Here is a 23352-nt window from a genome sequence, read left to right as displayed (position 1 = left end):
TTCTTATTCAGTCTTCTTGCTTGCTGAGAATTGATAGAGTTTTGTCGTACTGCATGGGAACTGGAGTAGCCGAGGAACACTTTTATTTTTTGGTGAGGAATACTTTTACAACCATGACCTGAGGCTTTTTCTGCCTGATTTATGGTGCACACTTTTAGGATGTTATACCCAGGAAGGTATATAGTTGGAGGAGGCTGCCTATTGCTGCTCAATAATGAGAGGGTATGTGTCTTCTCCCTTACAGCTGACTGCCTGCCTGACTCTTGTCCCTTAGCAACTTAGACACAGTATTTTAAAATCCTTATGTATGGACTGTTACCTCAGGTAAGTTGCTATTAAATGAAGATATAAAAGAACACAGAAACAAGGAATTGCCTTTTACTATTTTAGTCATTCTATTTCACAAACTATATTTACCTCATCAACACATTCACCTTCAAATGACTTTTTGAAAATTTATGAAAAATAAAAGGACTATTTTCTCTCCCCCAAATGACACTGATCCCTACAGGGTCAAAGAATCACTAAGGGGTCCTTTTCTCTGTGTTGCTACCTGTCTATGAGCATGGCAGGTGAAGTGGACAGGAGGGGGACTATTCTGTGTCTTCCTCAGTATTCCATGTGATGTTGCTCCAGCAGCCTGGCTTAAAAAAAGCAGAACATTCGGCTTAGACAGATGGAGGGCAGGGTCATTTTCAAAATGAAATGAGTGCGCCAGTCACATTGTGAAATTGGCATGACCATCACTGCTGCTGTGATAGACTGACTTTTATTGAGGCTTTGATAGGCAATTAGGGAATAGGGTAGGTATTTTTTTTTCTTTTTGGAAAGGAGAGGTGAAAGGAGGACCTTTAATTAATAATAGAAATCCTGGAAAGCAATAAGCAGAGTGGAATATCATGAAATAAAAAAGATCATTTTGTTTTCAATAGAATCTTGAAAGGCTAGAGCATGTATCAAAAAACAGGTGAATAACGCAGGCAGTAGGAAAGCATTCGGCGGTTGTAGTAAAATAAACTGTAGACTCGTAGGAGAAAATTAGGATTGAGACAATGAAGTGAGACTCGGGGTGGATTTTGCTTCATAAAGGGAGTCAGGTTTACCCTGGGGAAGTGTTCAAATTAGGCAAACACTAGAGGAGCTAAAAGCATAATATTTGGTTTTTAGAGTGCTTATGTTCTATCTGCCAAAATGGAAGTCCTTCTGAAAAACCATTTTCCATTTACTATTTCTTTTTCCCTTTGATTCCTGGCCATTTTCTTCAGAATGGTCAGTTTGAGAGTCCAGTTACTTTGCATCCATGTCTCCACTCACTGTACATAGCAAAGAAAAGTGCCAAATTGGTAATGTGGTTGACTGACTTTTTGGAGCATCTGTCCAATCTTTCAAGACTTCTGCTAAGACGGTATACTTTATGCTTAGATGGTGAGACATTTCACCTCATTCGGAACTCTCCTTTCACTGATGGTTCCAACTTTATTGATAGTTTAATTAAATTTCCTCTCGATATATCTTGCTTTTTATCAACTAGCTTATATTTTAAGGTTTACAGTGTTACTGTCGAAATTAACCTACCAAGGGGAGCACAATAGCTTTATGGTTTGTAAAAAGGACTAGCTGAGAAGGCAACGCTGTGGATATTGGCATTTTGAAACAACCAGCCATCCAGCCAAACAAAGAGCTAATCTAAGCCCTGTGTTTATGCAGGCGGTTCGGTACCAGGCCTGCTTTGCCTAACTTGCCTCATTAATCTTCACAGCCCTTCTGTGAATTGGGGGGTTCTTCTTGTTGACCCCACTTTAAAACTGCAGACTGTAAAGCACAAAAAAGACAGCAGTTGCCTCCGCCAGCACTAGTAGTTGCTTCCACTGGCCAGTAGTGGGCCACCCTGCGCCCTTTCCCTCTCTCCCTGGGCGCTTCCTCTCCAGTCATTTGAATTGGCTTTGGATCATTTGCTGCAGTTTGTTCTAATAGAGCAGGCACAATGGTGTAAGAATTTTAAAGTTTAAGCACCGAAGCCATTGTATAATTGTATAGCGTCAGTGTGGCTGGCGGTCCTGCATTGATGCGATCCCCCTGTGTAATTGCCCATGCAAATTTGAGCAATGTATAACGGACACTGGAACCCAGCATTTGTCTGCCAGTCCAGAAAAATTTCAATAATGCAAAGAACCTTTTGTCATTTTAAAAATGCTGTCCCAGTGTCCTTCTCATAGAGGCAGACATCACAGATGAAGACAGAGTTAATGATCAGAATTTCAAATGCAGCTACTTGGAGACCTGCTTCTTTATTTTAGCCTTCTCAAAAGAAAGAGAGATTATTCCAGAGCTTTCATCAAACATTAAGCATTTTATTAAAAACAAAGATATTTAGATCTCATAAAGCAGTCTGTTTCAAAATCATGGATTAGTTGCTGGTGAAATAGCCAAGCAGTCTAAAATGAGGCATTCTTACAATGAAACATCAGCCTGGGAAATACACAAAAGGGAACAGCTTCAAACAACTCAACTGAAGACATTATTTCCCTTGTTTTGTGCAAAACCGTAATAATTAGGAAGCAAGTCAGTAGGGGATCCTTTTTAGATGATTGTACATCAAAATAAAATGGTACAAACAATATCCCCCCCAAGGGAATGAAGCTCAACAAAACCTAGCCTTCTATTTCCACACTATATGCTTGTATTTAATTCATCTAAATACGATTTAATCTAAATCTAAAGCAAAAGAGAAATTAAGATTTTAACACACACACATACGTACACAGAAATTGAGCACAAAGATAAATGATGGTCTTAAAGGACATACTTTTCATAACAAAAACTTCATTTACTTAATAAACATATTTCTGTACCAGTGTATACATTCAGGGATGTTGATGTAGATTTGCTACACAGATAAATGACTTGTCTTTAGCACTGCTGAGAGATATAGTAAATATGCAAGGATATTCAAAATTAAAGTAGATGCACAACCCAAAATGACTAGCTGAGGGAGAGATAGTGATGCGGACAACTTTGGGCATTGCTAAATCGAAATACTCATCATGAAATTCTCCAGATACACTTCATTTTCCTTCTGCCATCCATGTGTTTTATTCTATTATTGTTCACCTAGGAAACTTATTAAATTTTGGCTTTGTAGCTAGATTTAACCTCTAAGTTCCTGGTACATTTGAATTTTGGGGAGTTCTTTACAGCACATGGCAGAATAACAATTTCAGAGATTGTTATTCTGAGGCAAATAATGAAACTTCCCTACAGGGACATTGCCAGAGTTTTTAGGGCCCCAAATTAGGTTTGGCTCCATTGCTTTTAATGAATCCTTTTTGCCTTTTTTCCCCAAGCCAAAGCATTTTTCTTTATATTTGAATCTTTCCCAAATATGTTTAGATTTCTGTCCTACTTGAAGGAAATTGTTTCACACTGTCACTGGGGATGATATTGGTTTTTGTCTCTGCAATTTATAAAAGTTATCAGGAAAATGGATTTCATTTTTTAATTTTGTCTTTATAGACAAATAGATCTTAAAATAATTGTACTACAGACAAAGTTGAGCAGATGGTTTAATGACCTAAGGTAAATGAATAAAATATGATAAAATTTAGTACACAGAAAAAGCAACCAAATTCCAGGAGAATTAATATACTGTATTTCTCTAGTATAAAATATGTAAAGATTATTCTCAGTCCAATATGTTTGCAAATATAAAATACCTGAAAGTACACAGGCATCTCAGATTTTAGAAACAGAGAAAATGCACATGCAGTGCTAACTTTTTAAACTCACTTTATACATTCACTTCTAAATCAATGACTATCATTTATGGGATACCTAGCAAAGAAATAATTTCAAGTTGTTCTCTGTGAAATAAAGGAATATATATTTAAAAATGTATTAATGACTATATGATACATTTAAAAATATATATTGTTTTTGTATGTACCACACTCATGTAATTCTTTATTTTATCTTTAGTGAAAAGACAATCTCTTTAGGTTTGGTAGTATTTTATTGGAGAAGAAAAAATAAACTGTTCTAGAAAAATTTTAAAAAGCAAAGCATAACTTCCTCCTTTCATGTGGAAATGGAATAAAAGTCAGTGTTTTTATTTAATCAATGAGAAACCTGAGAGATAGAAAGTCCCAAGATCACAGGTCCAGCCAGTGGCCAGGTAGGATGGCGTCTCAGTGTACTGCACACTGGATGGCTCCCTTCACAGAATGCCAGGCTGTTCTTACCTGCCAAGATAGGCTGTGTTGTAGGCTTGACATGTGTTGTCTGGAATATAGACCAATACGAATAAATGTCATGTCTGAAAAAAACACATCGCATAGAAAAAGGAGGATGATGTCATTTCAGCTATTGATGTCAAGAGGTCTGAGGAAGCATAACCAGTTTGGTCAGTTTGAGGTTTTACAAGAAGGCTCACCTTTCAAATGCGTTCCTTCAATAGGAAATAAATAGTAATAATAAGGACTGGGCAGTTTTTCTTTATTTTGGGAAAGCAAAATATATGGCAAACCATACACACCTCACAATCTTGGAAATTATAAATTATTTTATAAAGGGGTTAAAAATACCTCAAACTTTCAGGAGTCCAACCTCCAACCCCCAGGGGCTATTGGTAGCAGTAAGGCTGCTACCCTCACTTCCACTGCTCCATGGTCATGTTGGAACAGACCATGGCATTAGTCAGCAGTTTCTGAATCTTGACCCACAATAGGAAGGATATCTTGAGACAGGAGAAATAGATGGAGGCAATTACAAACAGCTACTTGATTGATGGTTGACATTGTCAGGGCTCCACTGTATGGCAGATTGCAATGGTGTTGAACTCCCCTTGCTACTAGTGGATGTTGCTATTGGCAACCGTGCAGTGAAGCCAATAAAAAGGCAAGAAAACGAGAGGAAAACTCAACCTTAGTGGAAGCCGTAGGGTTTGTGCTATAAATTATGTTCCCCTTAGCACTATGCAGCATCAGTGTTCAGGGTAGCTCCTGTGCTTGTAGCTGGCTGTGGTCTCTCACATTCCCTCAGTCCAGTTTTATCATAAAGCACGAGCTTTAAAATTTTGCTGTAGATGGAAGGGCATCCACTTGTCTTGGCTATTTATTTATTTATTTATTTACTGTTGGGGAGGATAGCAGATGTAAACTCCTCTCTGCCTCAACGTGGACTAATTTTCAATTCCCGTTTGTGATATAAATGTGATGTGGCACGGTACCAGAAACACCTGCAGTGCTTCTCAGCTGCAGATGCATGATGATCTCGCGCACCAGTCTGCTCCTAACTCCACCCATCCTTTGTTCCTCACCTGAAGGAAGAGAGACAGCCCTGCAGAAGCTATTTTCCTTTATAGCAGAGTGATTCAGAAAACTGGCTTAATAAAATCCATAAATCTGAACAACCTCCTCTTACCTGCTCTGCAGAAGCAATCTTTCCTGCACTCATTTTCTCCTCTAGTTTCTCAGTCTTCCCTGCAGAGACAGCTGTAAAGGGTAGCTAGAAACATTATGTTTTAGGGCTCCATTTCTTCCTTCTCTTTTTTGTCAAACCCCTCCCTGCTCAATTGTCTTTTTCTTAAAAATAGAGGACAGGATTCTACACCCTCGTTGTTTTGGTTGGCGGTGCCATTTTTCTTTGTTTGGATTGACTTTCACCTTTCCTTGGCAGTCTCCTTTAGCACCTGTCTCAGTCTCTATCTTGCCTTTATTGCTTCTCCTTCTCTTCCTCTTCTTTCTCCTCTGCCTTCTTCTCCCATTATTCCCTTGCCTTGCCTGGTTTGTAATTTTTGTTTACTTTATTTCGTGCCATAACAAAATTTCCTTCTTTACGATTACCTGCTTCCCCTCGCTTCTGTTTTCATACTTTAATTTTATTCATTCCTTCTTCAAACATTTCCCAAGTGACTCCTGTGAGCCAGGAAAATAACGTCCTTGTGGAACTTGGCCTCTATTTCTTTTAAGACTTGATAAGTAACATTAACAACTCATACTGATCAGTGAAAATTAAAACAAAAATGTTTTGCGAATTTTAGATTTTTCAGAGCTGGAATGAATCTCAGGTTTCACTTAGTCCAGGGATTTTCAAAGTCCTCAGAGTCCCTTTGTGGCCCACCAGGTGAGTAGCCAAAGATGAGGATCTGTAAGGACTCTAGATCTACAAGTTCTGCTTCAAGCAACGGGCTTCAGATTTTAGATGTCTCATCATGGAGATTCCTTGAAACACTTATTTTAATAAAGAGTTCTAAAATTAAGGCATATTTGAAAATCATTGTAATCTTATTTGACAAATAAGGAAACAAATGCAGAAAAGTTTATTCAATCAGTAGTGACATAGGTAGGGTAAAAGTCTAACTTCTAGCCTAGTATTCTTTGGATAAGATACACCCAACCCTCAATCTCTCAGGTAGAGTAAGAGGCATTCTAGTCATTGCATCTATTTAATAGAATTTATTCTTATTTATTATAAGCCTGACTTCCTATAGAATATGTGTTTTCTGTCTAGAACATTATTTCTTATCCTGTCAAGTATTCTTTTTTACACTGAATATAAAATTGAGGATTCCAGCATTTGGCTTTAAACTGATTAGCGGTAGTAAATTTTATACCAGAGCAGATCATCGGAAAACCTCAAGCCAGCCAGTGTTCAGTTTCTGCTGCTCTGCTGTGTGTCCTGTGAAATACCTCTCACTGTTGAAAATAGTTCCTAGATGTTGTTAGGTCACTTGGGTAAATCTGGCTATATTATTTCCTTTCATTTTTTCTTTAATTAAAGTTTATTAATCTCTTTCTCCTGGGAGAAAGTTTAGTCCACAATGAAGGCTGAATTTTAAAACTCTGAAAAACAAGACCATGATCTCACTGTAGAGTGACAGATCTTATGTGAACACCAGTCAGACAAACACATCTGTTGCACTGCTACTATGGACTTTTGGTGGAGGGAGGGATTAGGGTCAGTTGGTATCTGCAAGGATAGTATAGCTTTTATCTTTTCAATAGGGAATTCTAAAGGCTCTAATCTGACATCAAGAAGCTGCAAGAGGGGCACTCAGCTCTGATGTAGTTGTCTATCCGCTTTCTTTTCCACACTGCCCCAACAAACCATCTTCTTCATCTTTAAAAGAAGAAAAGAAGCTATAGACTAAGAATGAGATAACTCTATGGAATACAAAGCTGGATTCCTGGGGTAATCTGGCACAAAGGGGCACTCCAGGAAAGGCTACAGAATCAGGCAGTGTTTGGCTTGTAACAAATTGAAGAGCATATACAAGATGAAGCAGCAATAAGGATGCTTTCACTGTTCCGTGTTCCCTGAACTCAGACTGGGCAGACCTGTCCCCAGGTCTGTGGGTCCAAATCAGTCCTCTACCCAAAGCCTTTGTCTCAGCCCATGTGCAATCATCAGGGTCAGTCGAGGCTCCCAGCTCCCCAGTACTCCTCCTTCTTTGTCCTTCTGTCCCGTTCTCGGCTGCTGACCACTCCATGCTGAAAACCCAAGCACGCTTCCCAGCACATCCACATCCCTGAGAATTCAGTTCTGTCTGAGCTATGAGAACAAGAGGATGACGTGGCCGGGTTGAAGCTGGCCCTTCAGGCTGCGGTCACTCTGCAGCAGCTTTGTGAAGACAGAGGTTTAGTTTCTTTCCTCTTCAGCCACCGTGAGGATGGTAGGGGCCGGGGAGGCAGCGGAGACCAGTAGTCTTTTTTGGTGCAACTCTTCCCACTTACTTCGGTTTGCAGCCACTGAATCAAGCATAGGCTTCAGTTTCACATTGACCTTCACCAGCGCCTAAAGCAAAATAGAAAATGGGTAGGGAGAGAGGAGCTCCAGTCATTGGTAGACAGGATTCCCACCTTTTGTTTTTAAGAAGAATGCGAATGGCTATAAGAGATGAAAATTATTTTGGTAAACAGAGCTATTTACAAGACGTAAACGTGCATTTAACACCATTGTCTTGAATTAATAGAACCCATGCAGAGAAGGCAGAAATAATGCAGGGTGGCTGTGCATAACTCCAGGGGGAGCCAGTCTCCTAGACTCGCACCCTATTTTACAATCACATCAAGCAAGATAGAAGACAAAATATTCAGCTCACACTTTCTACTAATGTTGTACCTTCCCCCTGTCAGAGAGGGCCCGGGTCTTAATATGATATGGCCTGATTTTTACAAAACCAAATGTACAATCGCTCTGTCACTGGTGCCCCTGGGTGGTGGTCCCCGAAAAAGAAAGGCCAGGGTAAAATGGCAAGAGGCAACAGAAGAGGCTCATTCTTGAGATAAAAGACCTGGGAACCAGACTCAATATACGGATCAATTTGGAGCATGTACGGAAGCAGATGTGACAGGAAGGGAAAGGACTGTGAAGAGTCTGACCTGACTGTGAGTGAGTGGAGGAAAAAGGCAAATGTGGGGTGCCCAGGGGCACAGGCTCTGCCTCAGAGTCCTCACTTGTACCAGACCTTTCTAACTATTTCATTTTGTATGTAACTTTGTGTTAGTTTTAAAACAAGACTCTGTCTAGTTCTGAATGCTTTAAGCTTCTGTCCTCACACAACCTGATAGCCCCTTTCAGTAAGATGTCACGGTTAAATTTAATGCGCATGCGTCCTTTTGCTGCTCCGCTCTCCGGAGGAGAGGGGCTGTGGGGTGCGTCTGAGGACGTGGCCTCAGAAGCGCCCTCTAGAAAGAATTCCGGAAGTTCAAGTTAAACAGAAATAGATAAATGTCTTAAAAGCCTGAGAGCACAGCGTTTGTCCAACAGGGAAATCTCATAATTCTCCGCTTCACTAACTTTTTTTTAAAAGTAAAAAATGAATTTTAAAGTTCATACAATTCTTTTTCTTTTAAATCTTATACTTGTCATTATAAAACGCTTCAAATATATTAGGTCAGTAAAATATGATTAGCAAAACTATTAAGCATTTATATATGTAAGCACGAGCAATAAATACAAGTCAATCCATTCATGTTACAATATATACACGGAATTGCTTGACAGTCTTTATTTTTTGGATAGTCCAATAACAAGGAAGTAAGATCTGGATGACATTTAACCTTTTAACACGGTCAGTTCCCTTTGAAAGCATGAGGATTTTTTAAAAAAGTTGTTTTATATATTTCTCAATATAATACATTAATTTTAGAAAATACAGAAATAATAGGTTTAAGAGAAGTAGGGAAGAATGGCAGAATGTACCCATCTCCTGTGCACCACTGCCGTAACTACTGTTAGTAAACTGGATTTATCCCCTCAGATATCTTCCACTCTAGGGAGTTACGGGAATACCGATAACATTTAAGTTACCGATGTAAGTTAAAGGACTTGGGTGGAGTTGAAGATCCAGAAATAGTCAGGTACCCTAGTGAGTAGTGAGCTCTCCACCCCAGCTAAGGGGGCCCTGTCTCTATATCAGTGCCCTGTAAGTGGAGGATAATCTCAGTTTTTGTCACTGTCTCTAACAGTGATGTTTACTACACTGGGCACAAACATCTAATTTCAAATCAGATGTACCAGTTATTTTATATGATAACAAAGCAAGACAACATAATAACTCAGGCAGTGATCAAAAATTCCCATTTATTTCCACTAGAAAAATGCAGATGCCCAATTCCTCCTCAAAGCGCAGTGCTTTTATCTAGACAATAGTGTGAAGTAGCAACAACTGCCATGGTTTTATTTAGTATGGTTTGGCACCAGCTCCTCTTTACTCTGATCAAGCCTTTTAATTAAACTGACTACTATAATTCCTATGGAAATTAGTGTTTATGTTATTTTCCTGCTACAAAAGCATTTCTCTCGAACTTATTTTTTTTAATCCTTGGAGCACAAATTGGAATTTTTTTTCTGCTTGAAATGTAATTAAAAACTCATTTGATTACAATATTTCTGGCTCTGTTTTACTTATTAAATTCCTGTAATCAGTTTTCTTTTATGAAGCTGCTGGGAAATGATCTCAAAAGCAACACATTTTTCTCTTCCCTGGCAGGTTCCCGAGCATTTACTAAATTACGTTCATAGCACCTGCTCATGACTCGAATTACTCCACCAATTTATTCCTTAAACCATTTAAGTTTATTTGGCTTAGCCCCAAACAGCTTTCTTTCCTTTATCCTTGTCCTTTGTTCTCCCTCTTGTTTCTTTTGTGTAGACTAAAATAAAGGGGGGGGTGCACATATCTTTCTCAGAATTCCTTCCTTCTGTTTGTGTCTTATTCTCTTGAAACAAAATTGTTATATTAGAATATAATTTTTTCTGGGCCATGTACTGGTTCTAGGCAAAAGTAGCAAAAGTCCTATCTTCAGGAGTTATTCTTACACTACATATTTGCTACATAAATGCAGTTAGCTGAGAGAAGATGAGACTCTTTAAAAGTGAAGAATTGTCCATAAACCTGAAGCCCAAGGTTTATGGTGATTTCACGCAGTGTCATCTGCAAGAGAATTGCTTCTACTATATGCAAAGACTGGACATGCCTAACAGCTGGTCATCAGCGACTGACACCTGATGGGTTCTGTGAGAATCCTGCTAATGTTTAGTTTGACTTGCTCCTCACTTGATAAAAGAGAAAGAGGGAACAGTACCCATCCGATCAGTCTCCATGTGTACACAGAGGGACTGTCATGGCTAGTACCATACATTGCTTTATCAGCCACAGGATGCCCAACTCTCCTCAACGGCATCCCTGTGATGTGACCACTAAGCTACAGGTTAGACATGTCTACAGGCACTCAGTGTATTACTTCTCAGGCAGGGGTGGGGGGAAGACAACTCTTTTTTACTCTTTGTTCTGATCTGAGAATATTGCTTCTATGCTGAGTTGAAATTCACATCTGTATAACTTTTATCTAATGAGTTTAATCTCGTGGGGCAACCTTATTGCTCTCACCAGAGCTCCAAGCCCTCTCCAACCCCCTTCTGGCCCATCACAGACAGGATCTGGGACACCTGCTCTACTAGAGGACACAACTTTGGACATCTAATCATCTAGATGGCTGAGGGAGCCTGGGTTCTAGTTACACTCCATAGTTGAATTTTTTGGTGCAGAGCACATATAGTTTATTCCGTATTTCATTTATGTTTTGACTAAGTAACACATTTACATAGCTCAAGGGCTACAAAAGGTACAAAGTAAAATGTCTCTTCTTCACTTGCCTAAGCCAAGAGACACCAGATATTAGCCATTTTATATATCCTTCAAGAACCTTTCCATCTTTTTGTAAGTAAAAAAAATAAGATTTTTGTTTCTTACAGCTACCTAGTATTTCAGTGCTGTCATAATTGGTTTAAAAAAGTAGAAACTAAAGGTTGTTTATAATTGGCTACTCAAAATAATGCTGAAATGGATGTCCATGTATGGAGCCATTTTGTAGATAGCAGGTTTATCAAAAGGTCAAATTCTAGAATCAGTACTGCTGAGCCAAAGAGCATGTACATTTGCATTTTGATAGCTGTTACTAAATCAGCACATACGAAGCCTATGTAAGATATTGAATAGCATCCTTATATTAGCCATTCTTAGAAGAGAAAGAAAACATATAACTCATACTTACTGTTTCAATTAAGGCCTGTAATGATACTCTGAGGGTGAATAAAGCTAACAAGTGTACACAGTCTGGCATTTGCCTCTTTTCCCTGAGTATACTCCAGATGCTAACATGTACCTTGTACTCTGAGCTTTGCCCAAGCATCACAATGATGTTGTTCCAGGACTTTTTACATTTTCTTCCTCCTCTGAAAGAAGCTTTTCACATGGTGGTGAACCTATTTAAATTTCTTAATTATCTTTAACCATTTCCAAATGTTTTCAAGGTGTTTCTCAGGCAATTCTTGTTGCTAATAAATGTTTAGTGAATGCTTATTTTGTTAGACTATACTAAGTATTTTACACACACTGTCACTTCATTTTATGAAGAACTGTATGAGATAGATACCATTATTATCCTCTTTTTATTTTATGATTGAGGAAACCAAGGCCTGGATAGTTAAAGGACTCACTCAGGGTCAATGTTTGGTAAGGTGAAAAACTGACAGGCTACTGTAGTTTCTCAACCTTAGTTCTGTTGATGTTTTGGGCCAGATAATTCTTCATTGTGGGCTTGTCTTGTGCACTGTTGGATACTACAGAAGCCAGTAACAGCCCCCAACCTCAACACTCTGCCAAGTTGTATTTTGTAGCCCAAAATATCCCAAATATTAAATATATTGAAAATGTCCCCAGTGGAGTAGACTCATCCCAGCTAAGAATCATTGGTTTATGGCCTTTAAGAATTACCTGTCTTTGTCATGTCTTAAAATAATGGAGCTTTCTTGAATTAAAAAGAGGACAAAGGTAACCAGCTCTATAGGGTGAACCCTAATAGTATCTCAGTTAGTAGAGCCAAAACAGATTTACCCCTTGGGACAAATAGTATCCATTCTCCTGCTCCTTATCTCAATGTTTTGAGGAACTTTAGGGTAAAGAAGAGTAGCTTCTGTATATTGAGAATCCACTGTGCTGGACTAGGAACACGGACTTGAAGTCACTACCTCTTAAAATCTTCATAGCAGTTTCATGCAGTAAGTACTTTCATCACCTCCTCTTTATAGATATAAAACCGAGGTTCAGTAAGATTAAGTGCTCTGATGATGGTCATATATATATAGAGAGATGGAGTCAGGAATTTTACTTAAGTCTCTCTGATTCTTCAAGTATTGTGTGAAAACTTCTCTTCCTAGAGAACTAGTTATTCTTCAACACCTAGCTCATGTTCTACCTTCTGTAAAGTCTCTGATTTTCCAAGGTAGAACCAGAACTCTGTTTTTCTTTGTTGTTGTTTTGTTTTGTTTTGTTTTGAAGCAAGTTCTCACTATGCAGTCTAGGCTGGCCTTGAACTTGATATGTAGATCCCCTTGACTCAGCCTCCCTAATGTTGGGATTACAGGTGCATACTACTACATCAGCTTCTGGACTTCTTTTTTATATATGCCTGAAATATATTCTCTGCCTCCCCAATCAACTTTTCATATTTAAAATCTTAATTTTTTTTACTACTTTAAAGATATCTTAGGTATTTTTAAAATACATAATATGTTTTTCTTCTGCATTTTAGAGATCTGTCTCCTGTCACTAGACTTAAGCAATTTGATCCTGTTGTGGCTTGATGTAGTTTCTTTTGTGGAACCTCTGCCTGGAGCTCACTGAAAATCTTCATTCTATAGTCTATAATTTTCATCAAATTTTAAAAATTTTCTACCACTCTCTCCAACTGTTTCTAATGCCCCTGGCACTCCAATTATACGTGTATTAAGCCATTTGGTGTTGTTCTCCTTCTGTGTCTGAGAATTTTTCAGTTTTTACTGTATCTGAGTTTCATTTTCGATGTTTTCTATGGCTATGCCACTGAGTTTTTTTTTCAGTAGTGCTTCTTCTGTTGTGAATCCCATCTATTGTATTATTTATTTTATTTTCTTTTAATTTTTTAATTTTCTTATTTTTTGGTTTTTCTCCGGTACCGGGAACCGAACTCATGACCTTGCACTTGCCAGGCAGGCGCTTTGCTGCTGAGCTAAATCCCCAGCCCCTGTATTATTTATTTTAGAAATTACACTTTTTCTTTCTACAAGCTTGATTTGGTTCTTTTTGATATCTTTTGGATGTTTATCACTCTATCTTCTCTCCACCTTCTTGAACATGTAAAATACAAGCATATTAGCCATCTTAATGCCCTTCTTTACCAATTCTGTAGTCTGTATCACTTTTAAATCTCTATTGATTGATTTTTCCCACTATTATTAGTGAAATTTTCTTGTTTCTTTGCATGCCTGTCAATTCTTGATTGGATATTAGACATTGTGAATTGTATATTGCTGAGTTATAAATTTTTATTTCCAATTTCTTCACTTTTTAGTTTTATTCTGAAATATAGTTAGGATATTTGGAAAGAATTTGATCCCATTAGGGCTTTAAGATTTAAATATTTAAGCTTTAAAGCCCTAATGTTTTAAGCTTTTACAGGAGATCCAGAGTGACCTTTTGTCTAGGGCTAATTTGGTCCTAACACTGAGGCAATACTCTTTTGAGAACTGCCTATAATACCTTATGTATTTCAAGGACTTTTTCTGGTACTCTGGTTAGTAGGAACATAGAATATTCTCCAGGCTCTGTGATCTCCAGGAATTGTTTCACTTGTTCCTTTTGGCTGATTTTTGCTTAGCCTCACTGGTTTCCTCATCAAGATATGACGAGCAGAACTAAACCTAAGACTCAAAGTCACCTTCTGCAGAACTGCAGAGCTGTTTCTTCTCTAATACTTCTCCCTGAAAACTCTAAACTCTTTGGCATCCTCAGACTCATGGCTCTGTGTCTTCAACTTACTTAAGGTCACTGTGTTTTGCCTGGATTCCTACTCCTGAGCCATGGCTGGGAAATTTTCTCCAGGCAGAAAGCTGGGACAGTTGTAGGACTCAATGAATTTATTTTCACAAATCAGCGCATTGTGCTGTTAGGATCTTTGTACATTAGTCTGAGGCCATTTATGCAGCCCTCATTCAAGGCATCTTTCCAACTGTTGGAATTCTGCTACAGCACTCTTGCCCATCTCCCAGCCTTCCTCTTGCTCTTGTACAATCATCTCTCCACCTTGAAGACACATGGGGGTGAAGTTGACCAAATTCACATACCCAAGCTCACCTTTCTCTACTCTGAACCTTTCCATGGCTGCCATTTCACATGAATATGCTCATCAAATGAGTCCAGGTCCTTTAATATGGCCTATAATATTATACTGTTGTAGTGAAAGAGAATGAAAATCAGAAATAATACGAAACAAAACTAGAAAACCTGATGGAAAAACTTTGATTATGGTAGAAAAACAGAACTCTGAAATACCAAAATGACCACCCTTTTTTCCTAGAAAATGTGACATAAACATCTTTCAACACACTTTAACATTTCCCTGAGTTTAAAAAAGAAAGCTACATGGCCCCTGTTTGTAGGGTAAGGGAGTAGCTGAAGTGTTAGTCACTGCGTGTGAGAGCAGATGGAGCTGCTCAGGGGTCCAGATGGGAGGCAGCACAAACTCCTAAACCTTACTTCTTCTCTTCCCAGATCAATGGCTTTTGAAATCAAGGTTGTGTAAAAATTAATTTGCACTAATGACTTAAGAGAATGTACTAACTACTGTAGGAGGCTTCCAGAAGTTGTCAAGACTTGTTTAAAAAAAAAAACCAAATGAACAATAATGATGAATGCAGACGCAAGCTAAGATTTCTTTGGATAAATGTTTCCCACATTCACATTAATGGTAGTGGCCTCACCTCATGATTTTTGTGTATTTTTGTAAATTGAAAATGAGTAATAAATATTTCTATAGGTTGTACATAAAAATTAGGCATTGCGTTATACCTGTGCTTCATATATTTTATCTAATCAAATCCTCAAAACAACCAGAGGAGAGAGATCTTTCTTTGTCAGCCTATTCTAAAAATGAAAAAATTTGGCTTAGAAATATAATCTGCCTGGGCCACAGAACTGCAGTTTGGAGCCGGTGCTCTCTGACTCCAAAGCTCATGTTGGTAACACTACTGTATTTATAATGTTGGCCTACGGTTTTGCATAAGGCAGCCCTGCTAATATTGTTATTTTACTGTTATTAATAAATGAATTTCTAAGCAAGCACTCTTTCTCCATCCTAAGGAACATCTGACTGTCCAGTGTTTTCCTTAACAGACCCAAGTGCTGTGTTCCTAGGGATTAGTTTGGAAGAGATCAAAATGGTCAGAAAGAAACTATTGGTCATCTTGAGAGAACAAAATTCAAAGTTGTCCAAATATAAAGCAGAAGCTTGAGCACAAAGCAAAGGGTGGAATAATAAGAAAAAGCCCCCAAATAGGGACTCTGAATAGCTAATACCCTGGACTTATGATCAGAAGCTGATGATCGGAACATTTCACTATTTATTGAGTTCTTCCCAGGGTAAAATACAAAAAGTTGAAATGGCTTTTATCTTGTAACTTCTGCATATCATTTATTCTGCTAGGGCTGTGGTGGTATTTCTAACAGAGTTTGTTAGATCTTCCAGCGCTCCAGTGCCCAAATGACCATTATGGATTCTTCCACCTCTAATTCTGCACACATGTGGACTCTCCTGCATCTGATCCTGTAAACTTACTAATAAATCCATATGTATATATTTCTCTAGAGAACCCTAATTAATACTCTCTCAGGCACTGAGACTTTGGTACTGAGATTGGTTCTAGAGAAACAGAATTATAAAGATAGATTTCTCTAACTGGCTTAGTGGTTCCTGGAATTGGCTAATTTGATGAGACATAAAGTTGTCATGATCTCTTCTTCTGATAATGTAGAGAGTATTGATAGTCCATGCTATGAACTGTATAAAGTAATACACAACATGGAGCTATTTGATTATCTTGACTCACACTTGTGAGAAGCAAGGAATTTAGTGAATCTACATACAATACTTCTGAACATTTTTGGATGAGTAAGAAATACAGTGATGCTGGCCGGTTGCTCTTAGCATCTCTGGACAAAGTATCAAAGGAAAATAATGAGCTCCAGACATGCTCAAACAATTTAAAGGTTTCTAAGTGTGTCATGAAGAAAACCTTCTCTCCTTCAGGTGTAGGGCTGAAGTTGCTGAAAACCAAATACAAGCCCTTATAATGTGAATTACATTGGCTGAATTACAGCGCATGTTTAATGCTTGGCCTTATAGGACATCTGCAGTTAAAGTGAGGGTGCTGATAGGAAAAGAATGGGATCCTGTGCATTGGCATGGAGATGTTTGTGAGGAACCTGACAAGGCTGGGGACACTGAACTCTTAAATTCTGATAAGATTATTTTGCCAAAGGATCTTAAAATTTCCCCACCCTCAGTGGCAGAGGCATCTCTACCCCACTCTTGATACCAAAATCTTCTTTAGTGGGCATTCTCTAAAAGAACAGAAATAATAAAATATATATATGCAAGGGGATTAATTAGGTAAGCTTATAGGAGCAGAGGTGGCAGAGTCCACAGTCTTGTGCGATGGGAGGGAAAGAATCCACTGTGGCCATCTGTGCACTAGAGAGCTGAAGGATCCAGTGGCTGCTCAGTCCAAGAAGGTGGAAGCCTCAGAGCAAGAGGGATAAAGGATATAGCACCACTCTAAGGCTAACAGCCTGGAAACTCATTGGAGAGTCTGCACTGCAAGGCTGAAGGAATTGGAGACTGGTGTCCATGGCAATGATGAGGACTGGAGATTTTCCAAAATGGGGACACTTCTTTCTTTCCTTTTTTATTCTATTCCATCTAAGCTATAAGCTTATTGGTTGGTGCTACCCGCATCCAGGGTAAGTCATGTTCCCTCAGTTTGCTGGCCTACACGTCAGTCATCCACAGACACATTCACAACTGTGCTTTACTAATCTGCTTGGTATTTCTTAATCTATTCAAGTTGACATGTCATGGTTAATAGTCACAGTTAGTTACCTGCCCAGTATGAATTTTAGCCTCCCATGAGCTTGAGAGTGGTCAGGAAGATATAAATAGAATTCATAAAGTAGAAATTCAGGGAAAACTCATCTACATCCTTAGTCTTTATAAAAAATTTTTTTTTCAATTTTGAGACAGGTTCTCACTAAGTTACCAAGTTTCCCAAGTTGGACTCAAGCTTCTAATTCTTCTGCCTCGGCCTCCCAGAATGCTAGCTTCTGTCACCAGAGGAAGGGTAAAGGACAAGGTATATATAGCCCAAAAGAAAGGGACAATATTTTCTTTTTCTTTTAAAAATTGCATGTTCTTATCCTGCCATGTTATGGGGACTCAGCAAACACTAACAGGAGATGCCCACTTCCTCTGGTGGCAAAGCCATCAGGTCTGTGAATTGTGGCTTGCAGGGAAGGTGTGTTCCAAGAGCCAGCGAACAATTTCCCATCAGCCTCAGTTTCCTCTGTGTCCGGGTGAACTCAGAAAGGAAAAACAGCAACTAGTTATTCTCTTCTTAGTGAGAATTCAGTGTTACACCAGGTTTATCTTTCTTTTTAACTAGGGAAACTTTTTCTAACTGGGAAACACTATTTTTCTATATGTGGTTTACTCTGTTGAACTAATACAATTCAGTGATGATAAGTTGGCAGTGTAAGGTTTTTGTAAATGCCAAAACTGTCAGATTTTTTATATTTTGTTAGTGATACTGGAGACCTTAAAATCTAAATATTGTGAGACAGTTATCCAAATAGCAGTAAAGATGATAAAGCCACAGAGGTAATGCTTAGTATGAAAGCAAGCAAGCTCATTAGAATCCAACGCAGGAGTGATTCAGCTCTGCAATTGGAATCTTAAGGGCATAGTCTACTCAAGCTATAACTGAAGATGATGTTTGTAGCGTCGGTGTCTAACATCCTGAAAGCTAATTACAGTACTAGTAATAATTTAGAAAGGCATCATTTCCCTTCCAAGTTTTGAAGAGATTAGTAGTGCATGGAAAAGTGAAAACGCAACAATGCTCTTTTCCTTTCCATTTCCTTCCTGACCTCACAGGTTACTTGCTCTGCTTATTTTATTTATATGCTCAAGGGATTCCTTTGTAGAAAATGATATTTACCAATGACATTAACATTCTGAATTAATGAGGCAAGAATGTTAGTCTCCTTGAATTAATAGCATTGTTATTTCCATAATATAGGGCAAGAGTCTTAAACTCAAATGTCTACTGGGCCAGGCCAGTAAAATTAATGAATGAAGTAGGCTGCATAATACATTTGGGAGTGGTGGGGATTACGGCAAACTGGACATCTTACAATTTTAGAACCCACGTTCAATCAAGTGAAACAGGTCTGTGGGTCTGTTCTGTGGGCCACTTGTTGGCACGCTGTGCTACAGAGTAGAACGCATCTCGCTGAGATGACTAAGCACATTAATGAATGTGCCCTGTGTCCCAGGTGCCAGACCCAGGACTCTCCACATGTGATACGGTTAAATCTCATGACAGTGCAGTGAGCAGGTATCACTGGCCCTATTTAGGTGGATCAGGACACTGGAGAAAATTTTGTGAAAATTAAGCTAAAAATTAAATTAAAAAGCCCAAAGGTTTTCTATGGTTAAATGTAAAGCAATCTGGAATGTCAGTCCATGGATCAAGAATCTCAGCTGAAATATTGGTAATAAAATCTATCTTACATTTTACTGTAGTGCCAAGGACCACGGTGCACGGTTTTTGTTCTCTTCTCCCTGGTGTTGGTTCAGGACAAAGTCACAAAAGAGAGAGCCCTCACTGAGTGAGGAAGAAACACCACCTCTCAAACATTAGGTGTAGACAGTGAATCTTATCTATGACTTATCTACTCTAGCTGGCCCTGGGAAAATAAAATGAGGATTTTAAGGAGAAATTACAGACAGGCCTAAGACAGCTTGTGTAAATGGGAACAAGGAGAACAGTCTCTTCTGCTCTAATGAGCCCCTCTAGGATCCTGTCCTGGCTTATCTTGGTGGCTTGGTTTTCAGAGTCGACTGGAAGCTAATCAATCACGTTCATTGTGTAAGCCACTTCTGACTTGGCAGGAATGCCTGCTGACCCAGAAGCCACAGCCTTTGATGAATGGGGCTTCACATAAAAGGTAGTTGGATCATGCGAGTAAAACTTAGCCACACGGTAATAATCTACCTCTCCACATGCCAGAGTGTTTTTCAATAAAATTAGGCCACCTGAGATTTTATGGAAATATATAAACATTTATTATTTTTGCAAAGTTTAGTGTGTAAAAAGAATCATTTAAAATTTTAGTTTGTTGAGCTGAACACATTCATTCACTGCACACTTCTATATACTTCTCCTGTGCCTCGAGTCCTAGAGTTCCCCCAAATTTAGTGGGCATGGTGTCTGTGTGGGAGAGGCTGCATAAATACATAATTGCAAATTCTACCCTTTGTGCAAATGATGTTCTGAGCAAAGCATACAAGACCTCCAAGAATGGATTCTAGAATATTCTCTTATCATTTGCTCTTCTATTTTTTTAGCTTATATTTGAGAGTCCCAGGAGCCAAAAGACTAATTTTATGCAGTAAGGAGCTACTTAGTGAGCACAGTGCAAATCTGATGATTACTGGGCACTTTTTGTGAGGTTGCAGTTGGTTCTCATGCTCAGCACCAAGCAGTGCTCAGATTCATGTTGAAGAATCATCAGGACTATACGTACCAGTGCCTCAGATCTACAGAGGATGAGACTGAAAACATCCAGGAGAAATGCTTTGTCTTTAGGTGAAGACCTTTGAGAACAAAATCCTCCACTACTTTGATGATCTCTCTCTATATGGTAAAGGAATCTTTTGCTTCTTAATGCTAGGACTTAATAAAGATAATGAGATTTTCAATGGAAAAATTAGGAAGACAAGTAAGAAAATATTTATATATGCCACTGGGTAGATATATAAGGAAAATGTATCATTAGTTGGCCTTCTCTTTGGCCATAGAAAGGGGTCCCTCTGTCCAATAACAATTGTCACTGTGGCTCTTCTTTAATTACAGTGTTAAGTCTCCAAAAGCTAAGGTATGGAAAAGTTTATACGTATAGGGACAGTGGGATCCATATCATCAACAGTTTTATTACATTTCTGAACTGAGGTTTCAGAAAAGGAACATAAGACTTTTATGGACCATAAGAATTCCTGATGGGTAACAGTTTCTAACTTTTATATAATAGGAAAATTTTATATTAGTTTAACTTTCAATCATTGACTATTTAATATTAAATAAACTTCCTAATAGGAAGACAAACTAGAATTGTTACTGTTATAAAGTTTATAAGGAAAAATAAAGTTACTTAGAAAGTACCAAAAAGTAATGAAGAAGGTAAAACTAGCCTTATCATCTACTAAAACATACTATAAAGTGATATTAATTAAAATAGTATGACTAGATAGACAGGCCAATAAAGCAGCATGTAGAATAATAATAGAACCAAATTTAAGGTAGTATAGTAGATGATAATAGAGACTTCTCAAATCCTAAGGAAAAGTCAGCCAAACATTGTAGTGGGGAAAACAGTATAGCTATCTAAAAACTAAAGCCAAATTTTCACAGGAGTCCATGATGTAAGTATAAAAAAAAACCTGAAATACTAAAAGAAGCACTGACAAAAACTTTTAAATTTTGTAATGAGAAAGTCATTATGACACAAAATCCAGTTATAAAAGAAAAAATTCATAAATTTGCCTATGTAAAATCAATACACATATTGCACAAACAAGGTGAGAAGATCAGTGACAAGTTGGGAAAAAAGTTTGCCATGTTGGCTATGAATAACACTTTTTCTTTAATAGCATGAGTGCCTACAAATCAGTAAGATAAGACCATTAGACAAACAGAAAAATGGGTAAAAATATGAAGAGTTTGCAGAAAAAATGACTCCTAACTAGATAAATCGACACTAAAAATATAGCTATATGCATTTATAATGTGAAAAACAAATGGGATCAATTTTGCTTATATGAAATGATGAATTTGATAGAACACTGCATTGGGAAGGATATGGAAAATAGGCACTTCAAACATTGCTAGTGGAAATATAAGTTACTTCAAACTCCACAGAGAGAAAGTTGGTGGACTCTATCAAAAGTTCAAACGTCCATATTCCAAATACTCAGTAATTCCACTTTGGGGTATTTGGCCTACCAATAAAATGTGGAAATGAGGTATTTACAATGATATTTATTATACATTATTTATAATAGCCAACTAATAGGAACATCCGTTCCATAAATAATTAAATAATTAATTATTGGTTAAATAATTCATTCTTCAGCTTTAAAATCTAGTACTATGCAGCCATCAACAAAGAATAAGGCAGCTTCTGTATGGAGGCTAAAAAAGAACAATCACAAAAATGTGTTAAATATAAAGACACACAACACGGAGCAGGATGTACACTTATACACACATTGGTAATGTAGAGAGCAATATACAAACATTTTGTACAGAAGTTGGTGTAAAAACACACTGCATGTGCTGGACATGCCTGTGATCCTAGCTACGCCGGAAGAAAAGACAGGAGGATCACAAGTTCGAAGTCAGTCTAGGCAACTTAGCAAGAGCCTGCCTCCAATTTTAAAAGGTAAAAAGGGGTGTGGGCGGTGGTAGTAAACCTAAGGCATGCTTCATGTCACCGTGGGCTGTTTGTATCTCTGAAAGCTCTGAAAGGGCACTGTCACTGGTTGTGGGGATGTTCTCTTGGGCTTCCTGGGTTCTATCCCCAGCACTGCACAACAAAACAGAACAAAACAACACAAAACACCCCAGACAGCATTTCTGCTTTTATTCAGACTATTGTTTCATGCTCAATCTTGGTTGCCCTAGACAGGTGACTGGTAGACAGTTTGGGGGGAGAATCACTTTTCTCTAATACTTTCATGTCCTGTGTACTTTTTGAATTGTGTTCACTGGATGTGTATTAACTATTTAACAATAAAATATTTTATTTAAAAGCCTAGCATGAACAGATAAAGGAACTTGCAATCTCTGGCCGTGTGTTAGAATTATTAAGTCATAAGTCATCTGCTTGTTAATATTAAAGGACGCTCACCAGTACAAGGAGAGAAAAGAGAAATGCTTATTTCATAAAGATCAAAATAATTTAGTGCTTTACCACCACGCTTCAAAAGTTACTTCTTTAATGCTTAATGCGTGCTGTAATATTGTGTACCCCGCCCCCAGCTCACCCGCCCACATCACCACATCACAAGTGAGGGCTGACTACCTCATTGCCTCTGAAAAGCGATCAATGTCCCCTGCCTGGCCATTAAATAGATTTTGAAAAACTCTTCAATCCGTATCAGTCTCATATCCTTATTTAGTTCTTCAGATTTGCCCTCAGTTGGGAATTCTGCAGGCAGCAGTAGTTCTGTTGTGCTCACCGCGCATTTGAAGGGGCTCATCCATCATCATTTCTAGGCCTTTTCTGATGCGATGTAGCTTGTTCTTTGTCTTTCTTAAAAACTGAATGGCTGTTAAATTATCCATTTATCTTCCTTCAGATTTTCTGTTCAGCTTCTCAGGACCTCTCAGGGCTGTCTTTTCTACCTTGTTTGCTGACTTTTCATTACATTTTCCTGTTCTTGAAGGCGTCTTGGTTCGCCATGCTGTCCTTCAAAATACACTCCAGTGCGGGTTCAGTCTGCTTTCTGCTTGTCTGAAATCTGCCTCACTTCTCCAGTAGATGTGCTTTTTAATTTTGCCCCTTCAGATAGCTTTGAAAATGCTGAGATCTCTGAGATCATTACACCTCACATTGTATAGTAGATTGTAGGCCATATTGGGGCAAACCCTAAGCAGATGTCAGAAGTCTTGGGCCCTAATCCTACTTCTTTCTCT

The 23352-nt window shown here is 38.3% G+C and overlaps 1 protein-coding gene across 1 annotated transcript in view; it reads right to left on the bottom strand.

Annotated features, from left to right (window-relative positions):
- Nucleotides 1-4009: 4009 nt before the first annotated feature.
- Pde11a (phosphodiesterase 11A) overlaps nucleotides 4010-23352 on the bottom strand; it is a 375824-nt gene continuing 356481 nt past the window's right edge. Inside the window, exon 20 of the mRNA XM_005373398.2 lies at nucleotides 4010-7791. Coding sequence (XP_005373455.1) covers nucleotides 7636-7791 — 156 coding nt within the window. The 3' untranslated portion in view covers nucleotides 4010-7635. The remainder of the gene's footprint in view (nucleotides 7792-23352) is intronic.

The sequence above is a fragment of the Chinchilla lanigera genome, unplaced genomic scaffold, assembly GCF_000276665.1.
Source record: "Chinchilla lanigera isolate Chin_1 unplaced genomic scaffold, ChiLan1.0 scaffold00002, whole genome shotgun sequence".
NCBI lineage: Eukaryota > Metazoa > Chordata > Mammalia > Rodentia > Chinchillidae > Chinchilla > Chinchilla lanigera.
This window is presented reverse-complemented; position numbering and strand designations above follow the sequence as displayed.